Below are 19,039 nucleotides of genomic sequence, written 5' to 3'. Positions count from 1 at the left end.
GCTCAGGGCGTGATCCCAGCGTTCTGGGATCGAGCCCCACATCAGTCTCCTCTGCTGGGAGCCTGCTTCTTCCTATCCCACTCCCCCTGCTTGTGTTCCCTTTCTCGCTGGCTGTCTCTGTCAAATAAATAAATAAAAAATCTTTAAAAAAAAAACATTGAAGGTAAGTGCTTTGTATCAGGGAGGACGTGGTGTTGGTTCACTGAGTTAAATGAAATTATGTATCCTCTTTCATTTACTTAGGGGGTTATCATTATTGTTATATAAATCATCCCATGAGTCTGGAACTTTAGATAGAATTTATTTTATTTTATTTTATTTTTTATTTTTTTATTTTATTATTTTTTTAAAGATTTTATTTATTTATTTGACAGAGAGAGAGACAGCCAGCGAGAGAGGGAACACAAGCAGGGGGAGTGGGAGAGGAAGAAGCAGGCTTACAGCGGAAGAGCCTGATGTGGGGCTTGATCCCATAACTCCGGGATCACTCCCTGAGCCGAAGGCAGACGCTTAACAACTGCGCCACCCAGGCGCCCCTATTTTATTTTATTTTTTTAAAGATTTTATTTACTTGTTAGAGAGAGAGAGCACAAGCAGGGGGAGCAGCAGGCAGAGGGAGAGGAAGAAGCAGGCTTCCCACTGAGCAGGGAGCCCGGTGTGGGACTCGATCCCAGGATCCTGGGATCATGACCTAAGCCGAAGGCAGGTGCTTAACGGACTGAGCCCCCCAGGCATCCCTAGATTGAATTTAAAGGCAGTGATCTTTGGGCATTTGAAAATTCTCTGTGGACGAATAGTGTGTTTTTCAGGTAGTGAGTGTGTTCTGAGTGCTCACATAATAGATGATGTTAAATGTATTCAATGCTGGCAAAAATCCTTATATGTTATTGTAGCCTTAAGTTATGTAACTTAAAGGAAATTTAACATGGGAAGTTTCTTTCTACTGTTTAAAAAATCTATGATTATTCCAGTGTTTATTCACAAAAGACTATCAGAGAGAGAGAAAACAGATTTACGTCTTTGGCAGAAGAGTTTTAATTTGCTTGTTTTTTGAACAAAGAAATTAAGTTGTGAAAAATGTCTTTCAAGGAATATTTGGGAACAAAAAGTTAATGTGCAAATCATTTTATTTTTTGAAAAAAAGTTTAAGAACCAGTTTGTACATCTGCGATGTACAAGGTGAGGAGTTAAGTGTTTTCTGGGTACAAGTCTAGCCAGAAAATGTGGTGTGAGTTACTGAAATTGTGTGGCTGGTAAAACTTTGAGGTCCTATTTCAAGAGGTAAGCTAAGTCAAAATAATCATATAGAGAGTTCCAGATCTTCACTGGGAGGAGCTGCTTTAAGTATTGTTTGTATTTCTCACCATAAATGTTTCTGATGGTTCTTTTACAGATGTCCTCTAGGGATAAGGGTTCTTGAGATAACTTTACTAGGGTTTCCCTTAAGAGGTGGAATTCTGGTAGCATGATTTCTGCAGGTAGAATTCCTTGGTTATTGGTCAGTCTCAAAGGGTAAGAGCGATCCACGAGCCTGGCGAGAAGCCCCGTGTCCCGTATGTTGGAACTGCGCTGGAGGTACTTGTGTATCGGAGACTCCCCGTTTCTTGTTAGTATGTTCACGTTTGCTTCAAATTCAAGCAGGAGGTTGATGATTGCCTCCCTGCCTCCAAAACATGCCTCGTGGATAGCTGTTTGACCTTCATGGTCCTGGGCGTTTACCTTGGCTCCGTGAGTTAGCAGCAAACGGATGCAGCTCACCCCTGCTGCCAATAGTCGGCCTGCTTTGCTCGATGCGGTGTAGACCGCCAGCTTAAGGGCCGTGTTTCCCGTGGAGGAGACGGCGCAGTTCACATTTGCACCGCAGGCGATCAGCGTTTCCATCATCTCCTTATTCAGCGTGTTGGCAGCCATGTGAAGGGGTGTCATGCTGGTTTCGTCAATGGCATTGACGTGGGCACCATTCTGGGCTAAAATGGAGAGAACGGGATAGGTCCCGTAGGTTATGGCCAGGTGGAGGGGTGAGAGTTGGTTGCTGTTGTCCATTCGAGCGTTGACCTGAGCTCCGTGTTTGCACAGAATGCGGAGACACATCACAGCGTTAGTGTGACTGTCTGTCAGGATCCTTTGGATTCTGTCCCCCGATCGTGTCAACATGGTAGAAGTGATTGGCCAGTGCAGTATCATCAGGTGAAGTGTGGTGAGGCCTCTTGTGTCCCTAGAATAGTTATAGATCGCACATTACACTATATTCACAATGAAAACGGTTCTACACAAAGAATTAGTACTGAAGAAGTCAATGTTTATTTAAAGTGATTCCCCTCGCCTACTTGAAAGAAGCGTTTGAAAATCCACATTAGTTTATTGGGATAGCACAGCATTTTGGAGGGATGGGGTGGTATGCATCACAGCATCTTGTGGGGCACTCAGGTGCCGTGAGGGTTTTACAGTGGCCCTCTACTGTGCTCCTTTACTGAAATCTCTCAGGGTTGCCTCCAAAATTCCTTTAGTTTGGCAGAGAAAAGGGAAGGTTTATTACAAACATGTAACTGCTCCACTGAATTTGAAAATGATTTTTAGTTCCCGTATATTTATTTAGCATAAGGCCCCATGCTAGGGAGTCCTTGCCTTTGCAGGGCTTGACAGTCTAGCATGAAAGACATTAAACGTATTTAAATAACTAGGTCAGTAGTGCAAATGGGCAAAGTTCGAAGAGGTATGAGGGTCCCATAGGGTGTACTGAGGAGCCTCTGTGGGGGACGGGGTGCATTGGTGACGTCGTCGTGGAGGACTGGGAGAGGGTGTGCAGGGCTGGGCAGGGCTGGGCAGGGGTGAGGGTTCGAGCCAGACAGGCCAGGGGGGCTCTTCTGGGGCATGCTGAGGATTTGGGGCTTTATTTTCTGTCAGTGTTATGGGGCAAGAAGTCGTTTTATTTTTACACCTTGTGGTTCTTCCATTCCTTAGATCGTATTTATTGGCACTTAGTGTCAGGCATTGGTTTAGGTGGTAAAGACGTATTGGTGAACGAGATAAACTCCTCTTTCATGAAGTGCACTTCCTAGTGATGGGCACTAAAAAGAAAATCCATTGTGTGTTTCTGTTTACTTATTTTCCATACCTAACTGAGGGTTTTAAGCTCCCTGAGGGCTGTGAGCAGCACTTCATGCATTTTCCGCAGCATCATGGCTGAGCGCTTAGTTCTCAGGATGCTTGAAGTGGGCTGACTGGTTTGTGTTCCTGCATTACCGCCAGTTTTTCTGAGTATCTCATCTAGTCGGTAAAGAAATTGGTTCATTTAAGACACAGTCATGGTATTTTGTAGTCCATAACCCCTGAAGAATGGGTGAGTCCAGACATGACCGGGGAGAGTACCATCGAAATCACGCATGTCCTCGTTTAGAACTGATCGCTGTTGAGTCAACTTACCTGACTTCTGGGTCGGCGCCATGTTCTAACAAGCAAAGCAAACTTTGTGCCTTGCGGTTTTCGGCAGCCAGATGAATGGGGATGATGGACTGCGTCTGCTTTGGGGAGAAAGCAGACACATTGCAAGTAGGCCTGTGCAGTGAGAAGCAATCATTGTGTCAGCCTGCTCTTTCAGAGGAAATCAGTGTACTTAGTATCTCAGTTCAGTATTTTTCTGGTGTGTGCCTTGAAATTTTCTTTTTGACTATTTTAAAAGACTCCAAACCAGTGAGATTCATATAAAATCATGTAAAACCAGTGAGATTCATATAAAATCGGTTTTCATAAATGCAGATTTACCAATGCAGCAGAAATGACTTCGGTAAAGCTTTGGAAGTTGATGCTAGTGTAAAATTAATGGTACTTGCTACTAAGGCACTTAGTCCTTAAAATAACCCACAGGGTGATTGACAAGTAGGTTTTGTTTTTTAAGACTTGGCCAAAGTCATAGTGTCAGTAGTAAAACCTGCATTTTCAGGGTTTCAAAGATAATGCGGTGTGCTTCCATGGTTAGCAGAGCTGTGTATTCCGGTTCTTAAGATACATCTATAATAAGTAGTGACTTTTACGGTGTGACTGCAAGATAAGGGAAGAAGGCGGGGTAAAGGAGACGGTGACTTTTGGGAAAAAAATGAAATCTAAAGGCAGTAATCATCGCATAAAAATTTAGAAAATGAAAAAGCATATGTAAAAAAGGGGAAGAATAATTCCTTCGCACAGATGTAATCACCATTGGTATATTCGAGAGGACAGCATTAACGTTCCACCAGCCAGATGGGTTCTAGGCTTTTCGCACGGCAGCCTATGTGCGGCAGTTGGAAGGGAGGCGCACAGGGTGCTGGACGTGAGGCGTCCGGCCGCGGGTGTGGTGGGCGCCGCGGGGAGGTTTGATGAGCTCAGAGCAGCGAGGGGGTGGGCCTTCCGAAGCATGGCATCTTTTCCCTGCAAGTGACAGAGCGGAGAGGAGGGTACCTGGTTCAGAAATAGTCGGTATCTGGTGGAGCTGGCCCGAATGGTCATGGGCTGGTTGACCGGGTGTCTTCTCAGGAGCGCGTAGATCTGCACGCAGTCCTCCCTCAGGATGGCCTCGTAGAGTCTGGTGTGGAGGGTGGCAGCCGGGCCTTCGTCCAGGGGCTCGGCGCCGTCGGCGACCAGCTCCCTGCTGCTTCTCTTGGTTACGTTTCCCATGGGCAAAACTTAAGAGTGGGGACTTGGAAGTTCAGGGGACACTTGTGACAGAATTGGTCCAATTCAGTCTCATTATGATCCCATTAGTTCTGTTCTAGAACTGTTGAGAATCCTATCTGTGAACACGATTCATTTTTATCTCAGAGCCAGTTTCTTCAAGCTTTGTTCCCGGCCATACAGTACCAAACAGAAGCACTTTTTTTTCTTTTAAGATTTTATTTATTAGAGAGAGAGCGCACAAGAGCGTGAGCGGGGTGAGGGGCAGGCAGAGAGAGAGGCAGACTCTCGGCTCAGCAGGGAGCCCGATGCCGCGCTCGCTCGATCCTAGGACCCTGGGATCGTGACCTGAGCCGAAGGCAGACGCTTCACGGACCAAGCCACCCAGGCGTCCCTCGAAGCACAGTTTTTGGGTCTTGACTCAATCACAAAAACGTACCCAATTTATCATCTTACACATAAGATTATTTCTGTGTTCTCTTCCATTCAGCTATTTAAAAAACAAAAAACCAGGGGCGCCTGGGTGGCACAGCGGTTAAGCGTCTGCCTTCGGCTCAGGGCGTGATCCCGGCGTTACGAGATCGAGCCCCACATCAGGCTCCTCCGCTATGAGCCTGCTTCTTCCTCTCCCACTCCCCCTGCCTGTGTTCCCTCTCTCGCTGGCTGTCTCTATCTCTGTCGAATAAATAAATAAAATCTTAAAAAAAAAAAAAAATAAATAAATAAAAAATAAAAAACAAAAAACCAAAGCTGAAACAGTGGAATTTCTACATGAAAATAAAAAATTAAAATTATTACATTTAAAGTAAGAAAACCCAACTTTTAACCTAAATATATTTTAGTTTTGAGTGGAACCCCTCCCCCCCCCGCGCCCGTATGGGTGCAGAGTTTTCGGTGGCACAGGATTGGTTGTTCCATCAGGAGAAGTTTGGGGTCTACTCCGGTGGCTTAAATGGTGCTAAATGCATACCTTTCATAGTGTGACCTCGTTGCCTCCAACCCTGGCGAACATCAAAGAATCATCTAGGAGCTTTTAAAAAATATCAAAGTTTTCTCATGAAAAAATCAAAATCAGTGTTTGACTTGTTGGGGAGGACGGTAGTTTTCGAAAGCTTCTCGGGGGATTCTGATGCCCATTGGGGGCTGAGGAGCACTTGAGTACAAGGTGTGCTCCGCGTCAGTGGTTCTCAAACTTGGAGTAACGTGGGGACTTGCACATAACACTGCTGCCTGTGTCCACCCCCAGGCGTCCTGATTGTATTGGTCTGCGGAGTGGCTTGGCTGAAGCCCGCCTGGCGAGTCTAATGTACAGCCAAGGTTTGGAACCGCCGCTCTGCTTTTTAAGTTTTGAGGGGTTACTTGCTCCTGAGTTGAAAACTCTTAACATCTACACATTTTTACTGTGTTAAGAACACCAAGGAGTTGTTCTGTTTGATTACAGCCCAGAAATATTTTTCTTCATGGCTCCGATCAGCAAGTAAAAATAGGAGACTTTGGTCTGGCCTGCACGGACATCATACAGAAGAACACAGACTGGATCGATAGCGATGGGAAGAGTAAGTTTATCCGGGTTTTTTTTGTTTTTTCTTCTTTCTTTCTTTTTTTTTTTTTGGCGTTAGGACAAAAAGAAGCACAATTGAATGTGTCAGTATTTAAAGAGACCCATAAGGACTTAATGTAATAGCAAAAGTAAGCTAAAGACAGAAAGCAACCCTCGTTCCCTGCAGTGCCCTGCTGAGAGTCCGTGTTCTGTAGTGTAGACAGTGGGACCTCTGCAGTGTTTAATATTTGGCTTTTCAAATTGTAGGGATGCCCACACACACTTCCAGAGTGGGTACGTGCCTGTACGCGTCACCGGAGCAGTTGGGAGGATCCGAGTATGACGCCAAGGTAGTTATTTGCTGCTTTTCCCTCTTCTGCCGCACTTGCCGTGCTGTCCTCGGTGACGAGAGCGCAGTAAATGCAGTGGAAGTTCTTGCGTTGACGTGTTGTTGGAGGTGACAGAGCAGGGTAGGTTGTCTGTTACATCAAACTGCCGTGAACGGGAAACCTCACTTCTTACCCAAATCTGACTGCACTGCTTTTCAGGCTCCTTGACCACTTCTCAACCCGTGGGTGTTCTAAATTATTTTTGCAATGAGCTTTCCTTTTGAAATGTCACAGTTCACGCCAGGAAGCTAGAATTCACGGAAGCCTGTTTCAGCCTGCCTTTCTTCTGTTTTCATAAACACACGCTAACTAATGCTCAGGGAAGCGTGGCACTTGACTCCCTTTGAAGGAGAATGAAGATACTGAAAAGTTTTAATTCATTTGTTCCTTGAAGGAATGTTAAAGTAAATCCTTTCCCCCAAATAACAGCCTAGTAAATTTTCTTCCTTTTCGATGAATCATTCAGCTTTTTAGTGAGTGGGTGTGAACTGCCAGAAAGAAATCCATGGCTCTTCCTCAGATCCTACCTGGTTAAAGACCTGCCTTCAAAAACGATTTCAAGAAAAGTGACACAGATTTTTTGCGGTTTCTTAAACTTTACCAGAATGCTTTGCTGTGTGTGGAGGCAGAGAGGAGAGGGGAGCAGGCCGTAGGGACGCCGACCCCTTAGCTGGCCCAGCACATGTGAGCTCCCGTCTCTCGCTCAGGCTGCTGCACGCCTGGATTTTTGGGGAGTGCTGGGGTCACTGCTATGGTAGTAACTGTGGACGGTGGGCGTTCTCCCTGCCCTTCACCCCCAGGCCTTTGTGCCCGTGGACGCCCCTTTCTGGAATTGAAGAGATGGGGATTGTGATGGTACCAGTCAGCTCTCCCTCAGGGCCATAATTCTGGGCGGCAGACACTTGCCTCTGCGAGGGGTAAGCTCGCCCACTGTGTTCCCTGCATCGTAGGGTCTGAAAATCGTCCCGTCTTGGAAAGCTTGTGTTTGAGAGGACACTGAAATGGAAGTGTTAGTTTCCCTTTGTGTTTCACTACTAAATGACTTCTCCTCTGCTTTTTCCAGTCAGACATGTACAGCTTGGGTGTGATCCTGCTAGAGCTCTTTCAGCCGTTTGGAACAGAAATGGAGCGAGTACACGTTTTAACAGGTTTAAGAAGCGGTCAGATACCTGAATCCCTCAGCAAGAGGTGTCCCGTGCAAGCCAAGTATATCCAGCACTTAACTGCAAGGAACGCATCTCAGAGACCGTCTGCTGTTCAGCTGCTGCAAAGCGAACTTTTCCAAAATTCTGGAAATGTATGTACCTATATTTTTTTCTTCTTTTTAAAAGTAATCTCTACACCCAAACTCACAATCCCGAGATCAAGAGTCACATGCTCCATGGACTGAGCCAGCCGAGAGCCCCTGTATATATACATATATGTATTTTTAATACTGAGGAAAATATGAAGCTTAAAATAGAATTTAAATTGTGAATCCAATTTCATGAAGAACAGTTGAGCTTAGAATAAGGTTTATGGAAACCAGATTAAACTCATTCTCAGACTTCCCAATAGCACACTCTCCATAGTCCAAGTAAGCAAGGTGACCACGGCCACCTGTCTAAAAGTTGTAATTATAGGCTGTACTTTCTAGCCTTCCTCTTGCTAAGTCAAAAGGCTTTAGTTTTCCTTTCCAACTGGGATATATGTAACCTTCTATAAATTACTACAACGTATCTACTGGTAAAGAGAGGCACATGCCAGAGGGTAAAAGAGAGCACGAAATCTTGTGGGGAGCTGGAGCGACAGTGGCAGAGACCGCCTCAGCCCGTCTGCGATCCTTCATTCAAGTGTGTGATACTGGTTTTCAGTCTGTGAAGTGGGGTCGCCCCAGGGCAGCCCCTTCCTTTCCTCCTTCCAGACCCGTTGTTACTGTGCCAAGTACTACGTCCAGTCTACAAGGACTGGAAACACAATTCATCCATTCTGTTCCTCCAGAAACTTTCTAAGATTTAACAAAAGCTTGATTCAGAGATCCATTCACAGATCCTCTAGGGCTCTTACCCCAAGCGTGGTCCTCAGACCAGCCGCGTCAGCATTACCTGGGGGCTTGTGAGAAGTGCAGGGTCTTGGGCTCCACCGCAGACATACCAGGTCAGAAGCTGGGTTTAACAAGACCCCCGAGAGATTTGCCTCCACAGTGCGTGAGCAGCACTGCGTTAGATGCACTGGTCCGCAGAGTGTAGTCTCCAGGCCAGCAGCATCACGTCCTCAGGAGCCTGATGGAATTCTCAGGCCCTCTCGGCGGCCCTGACCTTAGGGAGAAGTCAGGGGGGAAAGGGGGCCCCAGCCTGTGTGTAGCAGACACCTGAAGTCGTTCTGACGCACACTGGTTGGGAGCTCTCTGTAGTAACTGTTCCGTCGATTTATCTCTGTTTGAGGCTTACTAAGGTTCAGGTAAAACAGTGAAATTTACGAGCTCGAATGGTAACCAGGTAGGCGTAGTACTTTCTGAGTCTTTGGAAACAGCAGATATGGCGATTAAATTTATCTCCTATGGAATGGATTTTCTAACTCCCAAGTTAGCTATTAGAGACCATAGTTATTTGGCATTTGTGGTATTTCTCTTATCTTGTAGAATTTTTTATAAAATAGCCTCCACATGCGTAGAGATTGGTTTGCATGGTCGTTCGTACGGGACTGTGAAAATGACCGTGCTGAGCTCAAACCACGCAAGGGGAGCTTAGTGATCCACGGGAAGTTACGATGGCCCGTGACCTTTAAAAATGTTTCTCAAAACATTAAAAACTCTGTCAGTTGCAGAGGTATGTGGAAATGAAGCATGTTTTAAAACCGTATTTATTTAGGGGCGCCTGGGTGGCACAGCGGTTAAGCGTCTGCCTTCGGCTCAGGGCGTGATCCCAGCGTTATGGGATCGAGCCCCACATCAGGCTCCTCTGCTATGAGCCTGCTTCTTCCTCTCCCACTCCCCCTGCTTGTGTTCCCTCTCTCGCTGGCTGTCTCTATCTCTGTCAAATAAATAAATAAAATCTTAAAAAAAAAAAACAACAACAAACCGTATTTATTTAGTGCACTGTAATTAAGAACTGATGTGTTCAGGGGCACCCGGGTGGCTCAGCCTTTAAGCATCTGCCTTTGGCTCAGGTCATGATCCCAGGGTCCTGGGATCGAACCCTGCATCGGGCTCCCTGCTTGGCGGGAAGCCTGCTTCTCCCCCTCACACTCCCCTTGCTTGTGTTCCCTCTCTCACTGTCTCTCTCTCTCTCTCAAATAAATAAATCTTTAAAAAAAAAAAAAAAAAGACGCGTTCAAGAGCGGTTTGAACAGTGCCTGCCTACGTCTCACCGTAGAACTTAGGATATGGAGTGGAGCCTCTTTTGTATGCCTTGGTAAACTGTATGCTCCTTTCCAAGTTTGGATCAGCGGCCAAGGTTTTATCCTTTGCACTCGCGAAGTTGTCTGAGATCTCCGAGGGTTCTTTCAACGTGAATTGTGCTGATGTCACTTTCTCTGGGACATCTTCATCCTTTTCCTCGTTTCTGCTGAGTCCTCTTCACCCGGTCCTGGGGCCGCACACCTTGTGTCTGGCGGTGGTGGGAGCAGCACCCCCACGGCCGGCTGTTTCTTCTCTACCACCATGTAGTGTGATTCGATTCCGCCGCCAGCGTCCGTCCTTTTCATTCATTTGCTGCACTTCCATCTTTGTTGGCCAGTTGCACGTGTCGGGACACACGGGGGCCTGGGTGTGTGCTGTGAGCAAAGTGAGGCCTGGCCCCTGGTGGTGATGTGCATTGTGGGCTGAGGTGCCGACAGGTAGTTCCGGAGCCCTGGTGACCCGACACTGGCGTGGCTTTGCTAGCTGCGGGGACTGGAATTCAGGTGCACCTGAGGGAGGCCTGTACATTTTTAAATGGAAGAGGCCATCTTAATGGAATTTAAAATTTTCTCTTGACAGGTTAATCTCACCCTACAGATGAAAATACTGGAGCAAGAAAAAGAAATCGAAGAACTAAGGAAGCAGCTGAGTCTCCTTTCTCAGGACAGAGGGGCCGAGGGTGACATGAGAGATGGGGGTGTGCCTGTCCTGCCTTAATTAGGCTCCATAAACATGGATGTGGACTTCTAATTCTTTAGTCAACCGGAATGTAAATTTTGTCTTTGTTAGGGTATAGATGGTGTAGTTCTATTTAGTGAGCCTGGACAAGACTTATTAAAGTTGTACAAGTTCCCCCAAACTGTTTCCTTAAGGAATTCTTTTATGATCCAGTACTTTGAACTGAAACCTGCTCTAAACTAAACCGATTTTGCTCTTTTCCTTCTATCCCACAAGCTCCCAATTTTTGGTATCACTGTCCACAGTGTCTGCGAGGTTTAGAAACCATCCTCAATTCTTTCTCCTTTGAACTCTGCCTGTTGACCACCAAGTCCTCCTCTAGAATGTTCTACCGCAGATCTTGGTGTGTGCCCCTACCCTGTCACTGCCCAAGCCCAGGCCTGCACGCTCGCCACGCTGTTCTAGTTGTGACAGCTGCCAGTTCGTTATCAGAAGGACACCTGATGCGTTCAGTCCCTGCCTCAGAAGCTCCTGCGGCTCTCTGCTGCCCGAGATACAACTTCAGCTTCTTAGCAGCGCAGTGCACATCATCCAGCCTCTGTGTTCTCTTTGCCTTCGGCTTGGCATCATTCCAGAACCATGCCCTTTCTAAGCGTTGTGTCTCTTGCCCCCAAATCATCTCAGTGTAGCTCTGGTAGGAGTGTTCCTGTTTTCGCCCCTGTACTGTGCCCACGGTGTCCCCTTTATTCAGCACCCGACTCCCTACCAACCTACATTCCTCAAAAGCCCCGATGGGATATGTTCATTTTTTATCTCGAAAAATGTCTGCCATGTTGCCGGCAGTTGTCCTGGTGTAACTGACCACGACATGGCTGAACTTTAAATAAAGCGAAACCCACAAATTATAGGATGCCTTTATTGATTCTAGGCAACTGGCCGAAACAGACGGATTTTAGTACAAGTTCCTTTACCACAACAGGCGTGAAACAGCACCATTCTCGAAGTCAGCCTTTCACAGTCACTGAAATTCACTTCAGGAGCTTGAGGGCGGTGTTGAAGGGGGCCAGGTTTTCGCACGCCTGCATCCACTTCTGCACGTTGGCCGGCATGGGCCCGCCGCCGCCTCCCGTCTGCTGCAGCACCGACCACAGCACCACGTCGGCCACGGTGAGTTCATTCCCGACGAGCCAGGGGCTCTTCCCAAGAGCGGAGTTCATGGAGCGGAACACAGCGGCTTTCTCTTTACTGCTTCCCTCTTTTAGCTGAAAGATGGCTATATCCACCCAGCTATCTATGAGGGTTAGATTTACAGCGTTCTGCTTCTGGCCAAACAGAGAGAACAGAAACCGTGCGATGTTCCCCTCTCCTTCGATGGGACACATTGTTTGTACGCTGAACTTCATCTGAGTCTTCGGCACTGAAAGGCAAGAAGCACACGGTTTATGGTGACGCGCGCACCCCCCGCCCCGCACCCCGTGTGTTGGGGGGAAGGGCTTCAACAACCAACAGGGAGAAGGGGAATCGCTGATAATCGGGAACTGGTGGCAAGGGAAAGAATTTTCACGAACATCATTTTGTCTATCCGTAACATGTGTAAGACAGTTTAAACTGGATATTTACAAAATGCAAACTATGTTAAAAAAGGTAACCATTTCTGGTATTTGATTATGATCATTTTCAAGCAAGAAGGGACCTCAGACCATCTCTTCCAACCCCTGTGCCTCAGAATTTGCAGGATGAGGACTGGAAACCGCAAGTCCCTGTTTACCCTCACAAGGTTCATCTGTGCTCCTTTTCCAGAACTACCCCACATGCTTACTAGACTTCTAGGGAATTTGACCCGACAGTAAGTAGCCGAAGAACGTCACAGTCCTGGCCCCTTGCTGCCTCTTACTAAAGTCAGGGGGGGCATGTCTCGTTCCAGAGCATATGAGCACAGCCCAGCGGCCTCTGCTTACCATTCTTCCAAATCAGAGTAAAACCCAGCTGATACTCGTGACGGGGCTGTTTTTTAGTCTGCTCGCCAAAGCACTTGAGGAGGTTTTCTGGCACGCTCTTGACTGCGGAATGCGTGTGAACAGTGGACAGGACCCTGTAGTGGTCACACAGTAGCCTGTGCAGCACGAGCAGCGACAGGGGAGGGGAGGCGGGGTTCGCGTTGATCACGATGTCTTTCAGTGCCCCGTAATCCTGCGGGGAAAGCCCAACAGAGCGAGTAATGTTAGCGGCCACTTGAGTGCACGGAATTGTACCGGTGCTGTTCTTAGGGCCTAACCAGGGTTACTGAATGGAATCCTCAGTGCCCGCGATCACCCCACCTCCCAGCTGAGGAAGCTCGTCCTGGGAGGCAAATAACCTGCCCAAGCTCACTGAGCTCGGTAAGAAGTGGAGCAGGGATGTGAGTCACCTCCAACCCCCCCTTTTTTTTAAGATTTATTTATTTATTTGACAGAGATAGACACAGCCGGTGAGAGAGGGAACACAAGCAGGGGGAGTGGGAGAGGAAGAAGCAGGCTCCTAGCACAGGAGCCCGATGTGGGGCTCGATCCCGGAACGCCCGGGATCACGCCCTGAGCTGAAGGCAGACGCTTAACGACTGCGCCACCCAGGCGCCCCACGACTCCAACCCCTTAACCTCTGCATTGCTGGCCCCCAACAAGTGAAAGGTTGACTTCGCTGTGAAGTTAGTAAAACACATCTGAATGACACTATTTGTTCCTAAGTTATTAAAAATGAAAGCCACACATGCAGTCACTCCATTTACCAAATCTTTCCAACACTTGACCACCTGACAGGATAGCTTCCGCATCAATTTGTGTGAGTCAATGAAGAGTCCCCTGAATAAGGACCTTGGCTCAAAATGTCATTGGTGATGGCAAGCGAGCAAAGTCTAAAAAACTAAGTGTTAACTAAAGGACTAAAACACTGCCCTTTTAGATGCAGACTTTATCTTACACGTTCACTCTTAATGACGAACTCCTATAATACAATGGAGGCCAAATTCAAATTCCTTGGCTTTCTGTACACAGCCTGCCACGATCTGGCTGAGACCTGCTGACCAAGCCCTGTCACATCAACCTATGATGAATGCTTTGCAATTCTCTGAACATAGCATCACTTGATGCTGTGCCTTCCGAGGTATCAAAATTCATCCTCAGCACCATGCGCCCTGGGAAGCCCTCCCAGCACCCTGAGACACTGGCACAGCTGGGCGTGATCAACTTAACAAGACTGGCTCCCTGGGGCCCTGGCAGGGTCTCTGGGACCTCGGTGTGGGCAAACGTACCGGATGATTAAAGAACCTGAGTGCAAGGGTGCTGAGGTCACCTGGGAAGACCCTGCAACCTGGCCTCCACCTGTTAGGTCTTTAGGCAGCAGCACTTCTACCACCAACTCCAGATGATCCTTGAAACCAGCCCTTTCATACTCTCAATAATACCACTTAGAAACAAGACATTCTTTTTTGCATATCAGACTGTCACCTAAATTGGCCAAAGCCTGTAGACTGATCTTTAAAGGTGTCAGATGCAACTTAATTCTAAGACCACAAACTGAATGTAGCAAAGGATGCTTGATCTGTGAGACTCAGAGCAACGCTCTGAGATTCAAGCCGCTCTCAGAGTCACGACGGACTCGCGGAACCTGAGAAGCACTGAGCCGAAACAGGTCTGTTTGTCCAGGCTCAGAGGCTGTTGGAGTGACGTCCGCCTCTGGCCTGCGTCATGTGCTGGGTGGAATGGTGGAGAGCTGTAACTCGACTCCTAACCCTGCCTAGGGATCCTCCCAACTCTTCTCCACCGGGTCGGAGAAGTCAAGCGGCTTTGAACTTGCTTTGGCTTCGCTCTTAGCTCATGAATCTGTTCTGTGCAAAGCACAATCATTTAGGGGAGGAGAAAAGAACATGCTCTTTGTACCACCTCCGAGAACTAGAAAACCAAAGCTTGAATCACACAAGCACAATTTTCTGGCACTGACAACAGCCTAGCATGCTGATGTTCTTTTGAGCTCTCCAGATAAACTCACCTTTCCAAGCACTGAATTTAAGTCCAATGCGCTCGTCGAGAAAGCACTGGGCTCCTCAGCCTGGATTATGTTGGTTACATCCATGTCTGCATCTGGTGTCTGAATCATCTTGGAGAGGCCATCAACTGCAGCTTTCAATTCGTACAGACGTTTTAAAATATCATCTTGGCGGGACTCAAGAGCTTGAAGAGATGGGTCAGACTCTTCCTAAACAAACCAATATCAAAACATTCATTTCCTCTAATTATCACAGCAGCGTTTAAATTTGATCACTTGTCTTCTACTGCATTCCATGATTTCATCAAACGCCCCACCTCTGAAAAAATACTAAAATGAAGCAGCAGAATCATCTTGTTTTCCCCACAGTCCAAAAGATACTGCAAAGTGATGTACAGATGCTTTAAAAAAAAAAAAATATGGGGCGCCTGGGTGGCACAGTCATTAACCGTCTGCCTTCGGCTCAGGGCGTGATCCCGGCGTTCTGGGATCGAGCCCCACATCAGGCTCCTCCGCTAGGAGCCTGCTTCTTCCTCTCCCACTCTCCCTGCTTGTGCTCTCTCTTGCTGGCTGTCTCTCTCTGTCAAATAAATAAATAGAATCTTAAAAAAATAAAAATAAAAAAAACTGTGACTAAAGGCCTTTTTGAAATTGTAGGACTCCTATTTCAGGTAATTTAAGAACAGAGCATGGAAAATGAACACAAATCATTGTTCGTTATTCTTAATATCAGATTAGTTCAAAATACTTTGCTTATTTAACAAATAGAAAAAGATGGGGGGGGGCAATGAGACTATAACTCAGCAATTTATACTAATAGAAGGGAAAATGGACCACAAGGAGGCTGAACAAAAATGTGTCATTTGACTTGGAAAAGTACGTCCGTGCAGTCAGATCAATGCCCCCCATCATTCTCAATGCAGTACTGGCACTCTCCTATCTTAGAATCATCCAGAACTTTCTCACTGCTGAAATGCAGAACTTCCTAAGTAAGGAATGCTTATGTCCTTCGTTCACTGAATCTTTGCATCCTTCTTGCCTGGTATAGTGACTGCTACACAGTAACCAGTAACATCTGCTGAGGAAAAATCTCAACTCTCCACAGACTTACTTATAAAGCACTAACAAGAACCCTCTTGATAAAGTCACAACGTACAACCTATTTCCAGATTCATGAGCTCTCAAAACGGATAATCCATTTTGAGCCCAGGGAAGAATATGTTAAGTCGTAACTAGACAGAACAATCAATATGGCAGGGACCTTGAGTTGCCTGTAAAACACACTCACCATACACTGTCTTTGTGTGCTGGCAAGCCAAATGTTCGTGCGAACTTGTTTCCTCCCACAGTGACTCACAACGCTGCTCTCTCACAGACCCAATTCATCGCTGGGTGCTGTCCATTTTCTGGAATCCACTGGCTTCTAAGCTTGCCTCAGCTGTCACTGCCCAAGTTCAAGACACCACTTTCCACCTGGCCTGCTTCCACTGGTCACCCCTCCAATCCATCCCTAAGATGGCAACCAGAGAGGTTAAAACCAATGTCAATCCCATCACCCCACCTGCGTGTTAACCTTGTGGGCTCTTTGCCTAAAAACCAAAGCCCTTAACCTGGCTTGAGAAATAGCCTGTGTGACCTGTCCTCTGGCCATCTCCTCTCCCACAGTGCTCCCCCGTGCTCTCCACTAGCTGTGCTGTCCTTTGGGTCCCTAAAACACACCATGCCCCCACCTACCACAGGGCTTTTATTCTGTTCACTCTGTGACACTCCTCCCTCTTCTCCTGGAGCTTAATCTGCACTTTCTCACCTCCCCTAGCCTGCCGCTCTTAAGATCAAACGACAAAGAAATGTGAGATGACTGACCTGTGGGTGGAGCAAAGAAGCATAAGGACTTGAGTGGGCCAAGGAAATAGTTAGGTGCTGACCGGAAGTAAGTCTGAATGCAAGGTGTGAAAGGCAGGGCTGTAGTGCGGAGTACCCTTCTGTTCCTTGGTGATAATCCTCGAGGAGCATTCCAGTCACTTCTAGCCAGCCTGATCTGTGCACTGTCTTTGCACGAGCTTGCTCAATTCTACAAATGGCAGTAGGGTCCCTGATGAACCCGGGCAAGGAAGTGCCTACTGGATTCCATGCCCCAGTCAACACAGTACAATGCCTGAAACAAATCCTGCATTCCTCTTTTTTTTTTTTTTTTTAAAGATTTTATTTATTTATTTGGCAGAGAGAGACAGCCAGCGAGAGAGGGAACACAAGCAGGGGGAGTGGGAAGAGGAAGAAGCAGGCTCCCAGCGGAGGAGCCTGATGCGGGGCTCGATCCAGAACGCTGGGATCACGCCCTGAGCCAAAGGCAGACGCTTAACGACTGAGCCACCCAGGCGCCCCAAATCCTGCATTCCTAACGTGGCCTGTGACTGGGAGCCCAGCACAGCTTGATTTCACCTGTCTCGATGTGAGGAATGAGGAAATGCTCAAGTTCTGCTTTACCTGCCCCCTTTCCCTTGTCTTCCTGCTCAGATTAGATCGTGACTTGGCATACTGTGTTTATCTACTTGTCTTACTTTTATATGTATTTTAGAAGCAGTTTATTCTTTGTGTTGTTTCTCTTTGCCTTTGATATGCTTGACTTCTAATTATCTGTTTATATTGTATTCATCTGCTAACCAAGTGGGCCTGGGTGTTTTCTAAGTGAGAAGGTCACAGTTGAAAGGCCAAGGAAGCTAAGCTGTGCACAAAAAAAAAAAAGAGAGAGAGAGAGAGAGAGAGAGAGAGAGAGACTCGGTTTCAATTGAGATGTGACACTTCCAACGCTGGGCCTGGGTTTTGCTTTCAGTTCCGTGAGACTGTCCAGTTGACTGGCACTGGATCATGGTGCTATTTCTGTCTTAGCTCCCTAGTGAGACAACTGTGTCATTGTTTTTGTCATTGTTTTCCAACTAGCCCAACCACTTGCCTTCCAATCTAGGCAGAAGACTTAAGACAAAGTGAAGGAGGGGCGCCTGGATGGTTCAGTCAGTTAAGCCTTGGACTCTCGATCTCAGCTCAGGTGCTGCTCTAGAGTTGAGCTGAAGCCCTTCATTGGGCTCCACACTGGGCCTGGAGCCTCCTTAAAACGAAATGAAGGAAAACGGACTACAAAAGTTACCTGTTCACTCCTCTTCAGCCAGAACAGACCTAAGATTGTAGACCTAAGGTGGGTATTGGGAACCAATAAAAAACAGAAAGGCCGGCAGGCACTTTACAAAACAGACCACCGAAACGGCCAGCCAACGCGACAAGGCGCTCCACGGATTCAGAAGTCCGGGAAACCTGAACTAGAACTACATCGGGCTCCCACGGTCCACCCACCAGCTTTGGGGAGGGTGCAAGCACCAGGAATTCCATGCCCACGGCCGAGGAGCACACAAACCGGCACACGCGCCGCTCTGGGAAGCGGTTTACCTAGTCCAGGTGAAGATAACCCACGCCCCGGGAGCCGGCAATCCCACCCCCCCCCCCCCCGGGGCACGCCCCAGGCCTGCTAGTGCCCGGGAGCGCCCGCGGCAGCACCGCGCGTCACAGCACCGAGGCAGACCCGCCCGCAGAGGCCCTGGGAGCCAGGTCAGCGGAAGGCAGCCCGACACACCGGGCGCAGGACGCAGACTCAGGACACACGGACCGCGGAAGCCGGGCACTCGGGGCGCTGACAACGTCCTGTTAACTTGGGTGGCAGCGGTGACACTGGGGTTCGCTTTAGAATTCCTCAAAATTAGCATTTACGTGCTTCTCACTTTTCTGTGGCTACAATTTGGTAGCAAGAAAGCTTTAGTAGCCATAAGGGAGAAAATAAACAGATACAAGGGAAATAGCTCTTTTTAACAGACACAACGCGCACACGGAACTGGCGGCAGCGTGGGGCCAGGGTACGGCAGCCAGGTCGGATCCCAGGGCTCGAGCCTGGGGCGACCCCAAGCCCGCAACCCCGCAGACCCGGCCACGGCGCCTGCGCACTGAGCGGAAGCCCGGCGGGTGACACTAAGCGCCTGCGCACTGGACCGGGTGGGAAAACGTACGTTCAGGGCGGGTGGGGGCGGGGCAGCGCGCTCCTACCTGCACGTGGCCTGCGACCGGCGCGGGGCTGCCTGTCCTGCCGTGCACGTTGGGGAGCCGGTACATGCAGGTGGGAAGCTCTACACGGAGAGACGCGCTGCCCCCGTGATAGGGCTTTACCTGGTACATCGGCATCGTTGGAGCCGAAAGCCGGAAGGTGGCAGATGAGGGACACGAACGCTCAGAAACCGTCCGAGACCACGAGAGACAGCTGCCACCTCCTTTCCGATCCGGCTGCGGCCTTTCGGGAAAGCGCAGTCCGTGTGGTCTAATTGGCCCGCGCCCTCTGGACGTCACGAC

The 19,039-nt window shown here is 48.1% G+C and overlaps 3 protein-coding genes across 5 annotated transcripts in view; 1 reads left to right on the top strand and 2 right to left on the bottom strand.

The window, feature by feature from the left end:
* EIF2AK1 (eukaryotic translation initiation factor 2 alpha kinase 1) overlaps nt 1-10,814 on the top strand; it is a 29,666-nt gene extending 18,852 nt beyond the window's left edge. Inside the window, exons 12-15 of the mRNA XM_026516282.4 lie at nt 6,089-6,203; nt 6,455-6,537; nt 7,640-7,873; nt 10,535-10,814. Of these exons, the coding sequence (XP_026372067.1) occupies nt 6,089-6,203; nt 6,455-6,537; nt 7,640-7,873; nt 10,535-10,672 (570 nt within the window). The 3' untranslated portion in view covers nt 10,673-10,814. The remainder of the gene's footprint in view (nt 1-6,088; nt 6,204-6,454; nt 6,538-7,639; nt 7,874-10,534) is intronic.
* Nucleotides 1,270-4,841, bottom strand: ANKRD61 (ankyrin repeat domain 61). The gene is made up of 3 exons (XM_026516285.4): nt 4,435-4,841; nt 3,424-3,521; nt 1,270-2,215 (listed from the first exon to the last, which is right to left on the bottom strand). Exons 1-3 carry the CDS (start codon nt 4,648-4,650, stop codon nt 1,270-1,272), a joined length of 1,260 nt encoding a protein of 419 aa, XP_026372070.1. The 5' UTR covers nt 4,651-4,841.
* A 718-nt stretch (nt 10,815-11,532) lies between the features above and the next one.
* On the bottom strand, nt 11,533-18,961 carry AIMP2 (aminoacyl tRNA synthetase complex interacting multifunctional protein 2). 3 transcript variants are annotated; one of them, XM_026516284.4, is made up of 4 exons: nt 18,860-18,961; nt 14,657-14,863; nt 12,592-12,823; nt 11,533-12,050 (listed from the first exon to the last, which is right to left on the bottom strand). In XM_026516284.4, exons 1-4 carry the CDS (start codon nt 18,872-18,874, stop codon nt 11,662-11,664), a joined length of 843 nt encoding a protein of 280 aa, XP_026372069.1. In that variant the 5' UTR covers nt 18,875-18,961; the 3' UTR covers nt 11,533-11,661. The 3 variants fall into 3 exon arrangements, with proteins under 3 accessions (XP_026372069.1, XP_026372068.1, XP_044246245.1); XM_026516283.4 differs by having other exon boundaries at nt 18,740-18,874; XM_044390310.3 differs by lacking the exon at nt 18,860-18,961 and adding an exon at nt 15,942-17,199.
* Nucleotides 18,962-19,039: the final 78 nt, after the last annotated feature.

The sequence above is a fragment of the Ursus arctos genome, unplaced genomic scaffold (genome assembly GCF_023065955.2).
Source record: "Ursus arctos isolate Adak ecotype North America unplaced genomic scaffold, UrsArc2.0 scaffold_2, whole genome shotgun sequence".
Taxonomy (NCBI): domain Eukaryota; kingdom Metazoa; phylum Chordata; class Mammalia; order Carnivora; family Ursidae; genus Ursus; species Ursus arctos.
Note: the sequence above shows the minus strand (reverse complement) of the source record. Positions and strands in the feature narration are given on the sequence as shown.

Coding starts and splice junctions, on each gene's coding strand:
- AIMP2 (XM_026516283.4), bottom strand. CDS start 18,874: ATGCCGATGTACCAGGTAAAGCCCTATCACGGGGGCAGCGCGTCTCTC. Junction 14,864..18,739: donor CGGTCGCAGGCCACGTGCAG/GTAGGAGCGCGC, acceptor TGGTTTGTTTAG/GAAGAGTCTGACCCATCTCT. Junction 12,824..14,656: donor TAAATTCAGTGCTTGGAAAG/GTGAGTTTATCT, acceptor CTTTCCCCGCAG/GATTACGGGGCACTGAAAGA.
- ANKRD61 (XM_026516285.4), bottom strand. CDS start 4,650: ATGGGAAACGTAACCAAGAGAAGCAGCAGGGAGCTGGTCGCCGACGGC. Junction 3,522..4,434: donor ACCGACTATTTCTGAACCAG/GTACCCTCCTCT, acceptor TTCTCCCCAAAG/CAGACGCAGTCCATCATCCC. Junction 2,216..3,423: donor GGCGCCGACCCAGAAGTCAG/GTAAGTTGACTC, acceptor TAACTATTCTAG/GGACACAAGAGGCCTCACCA.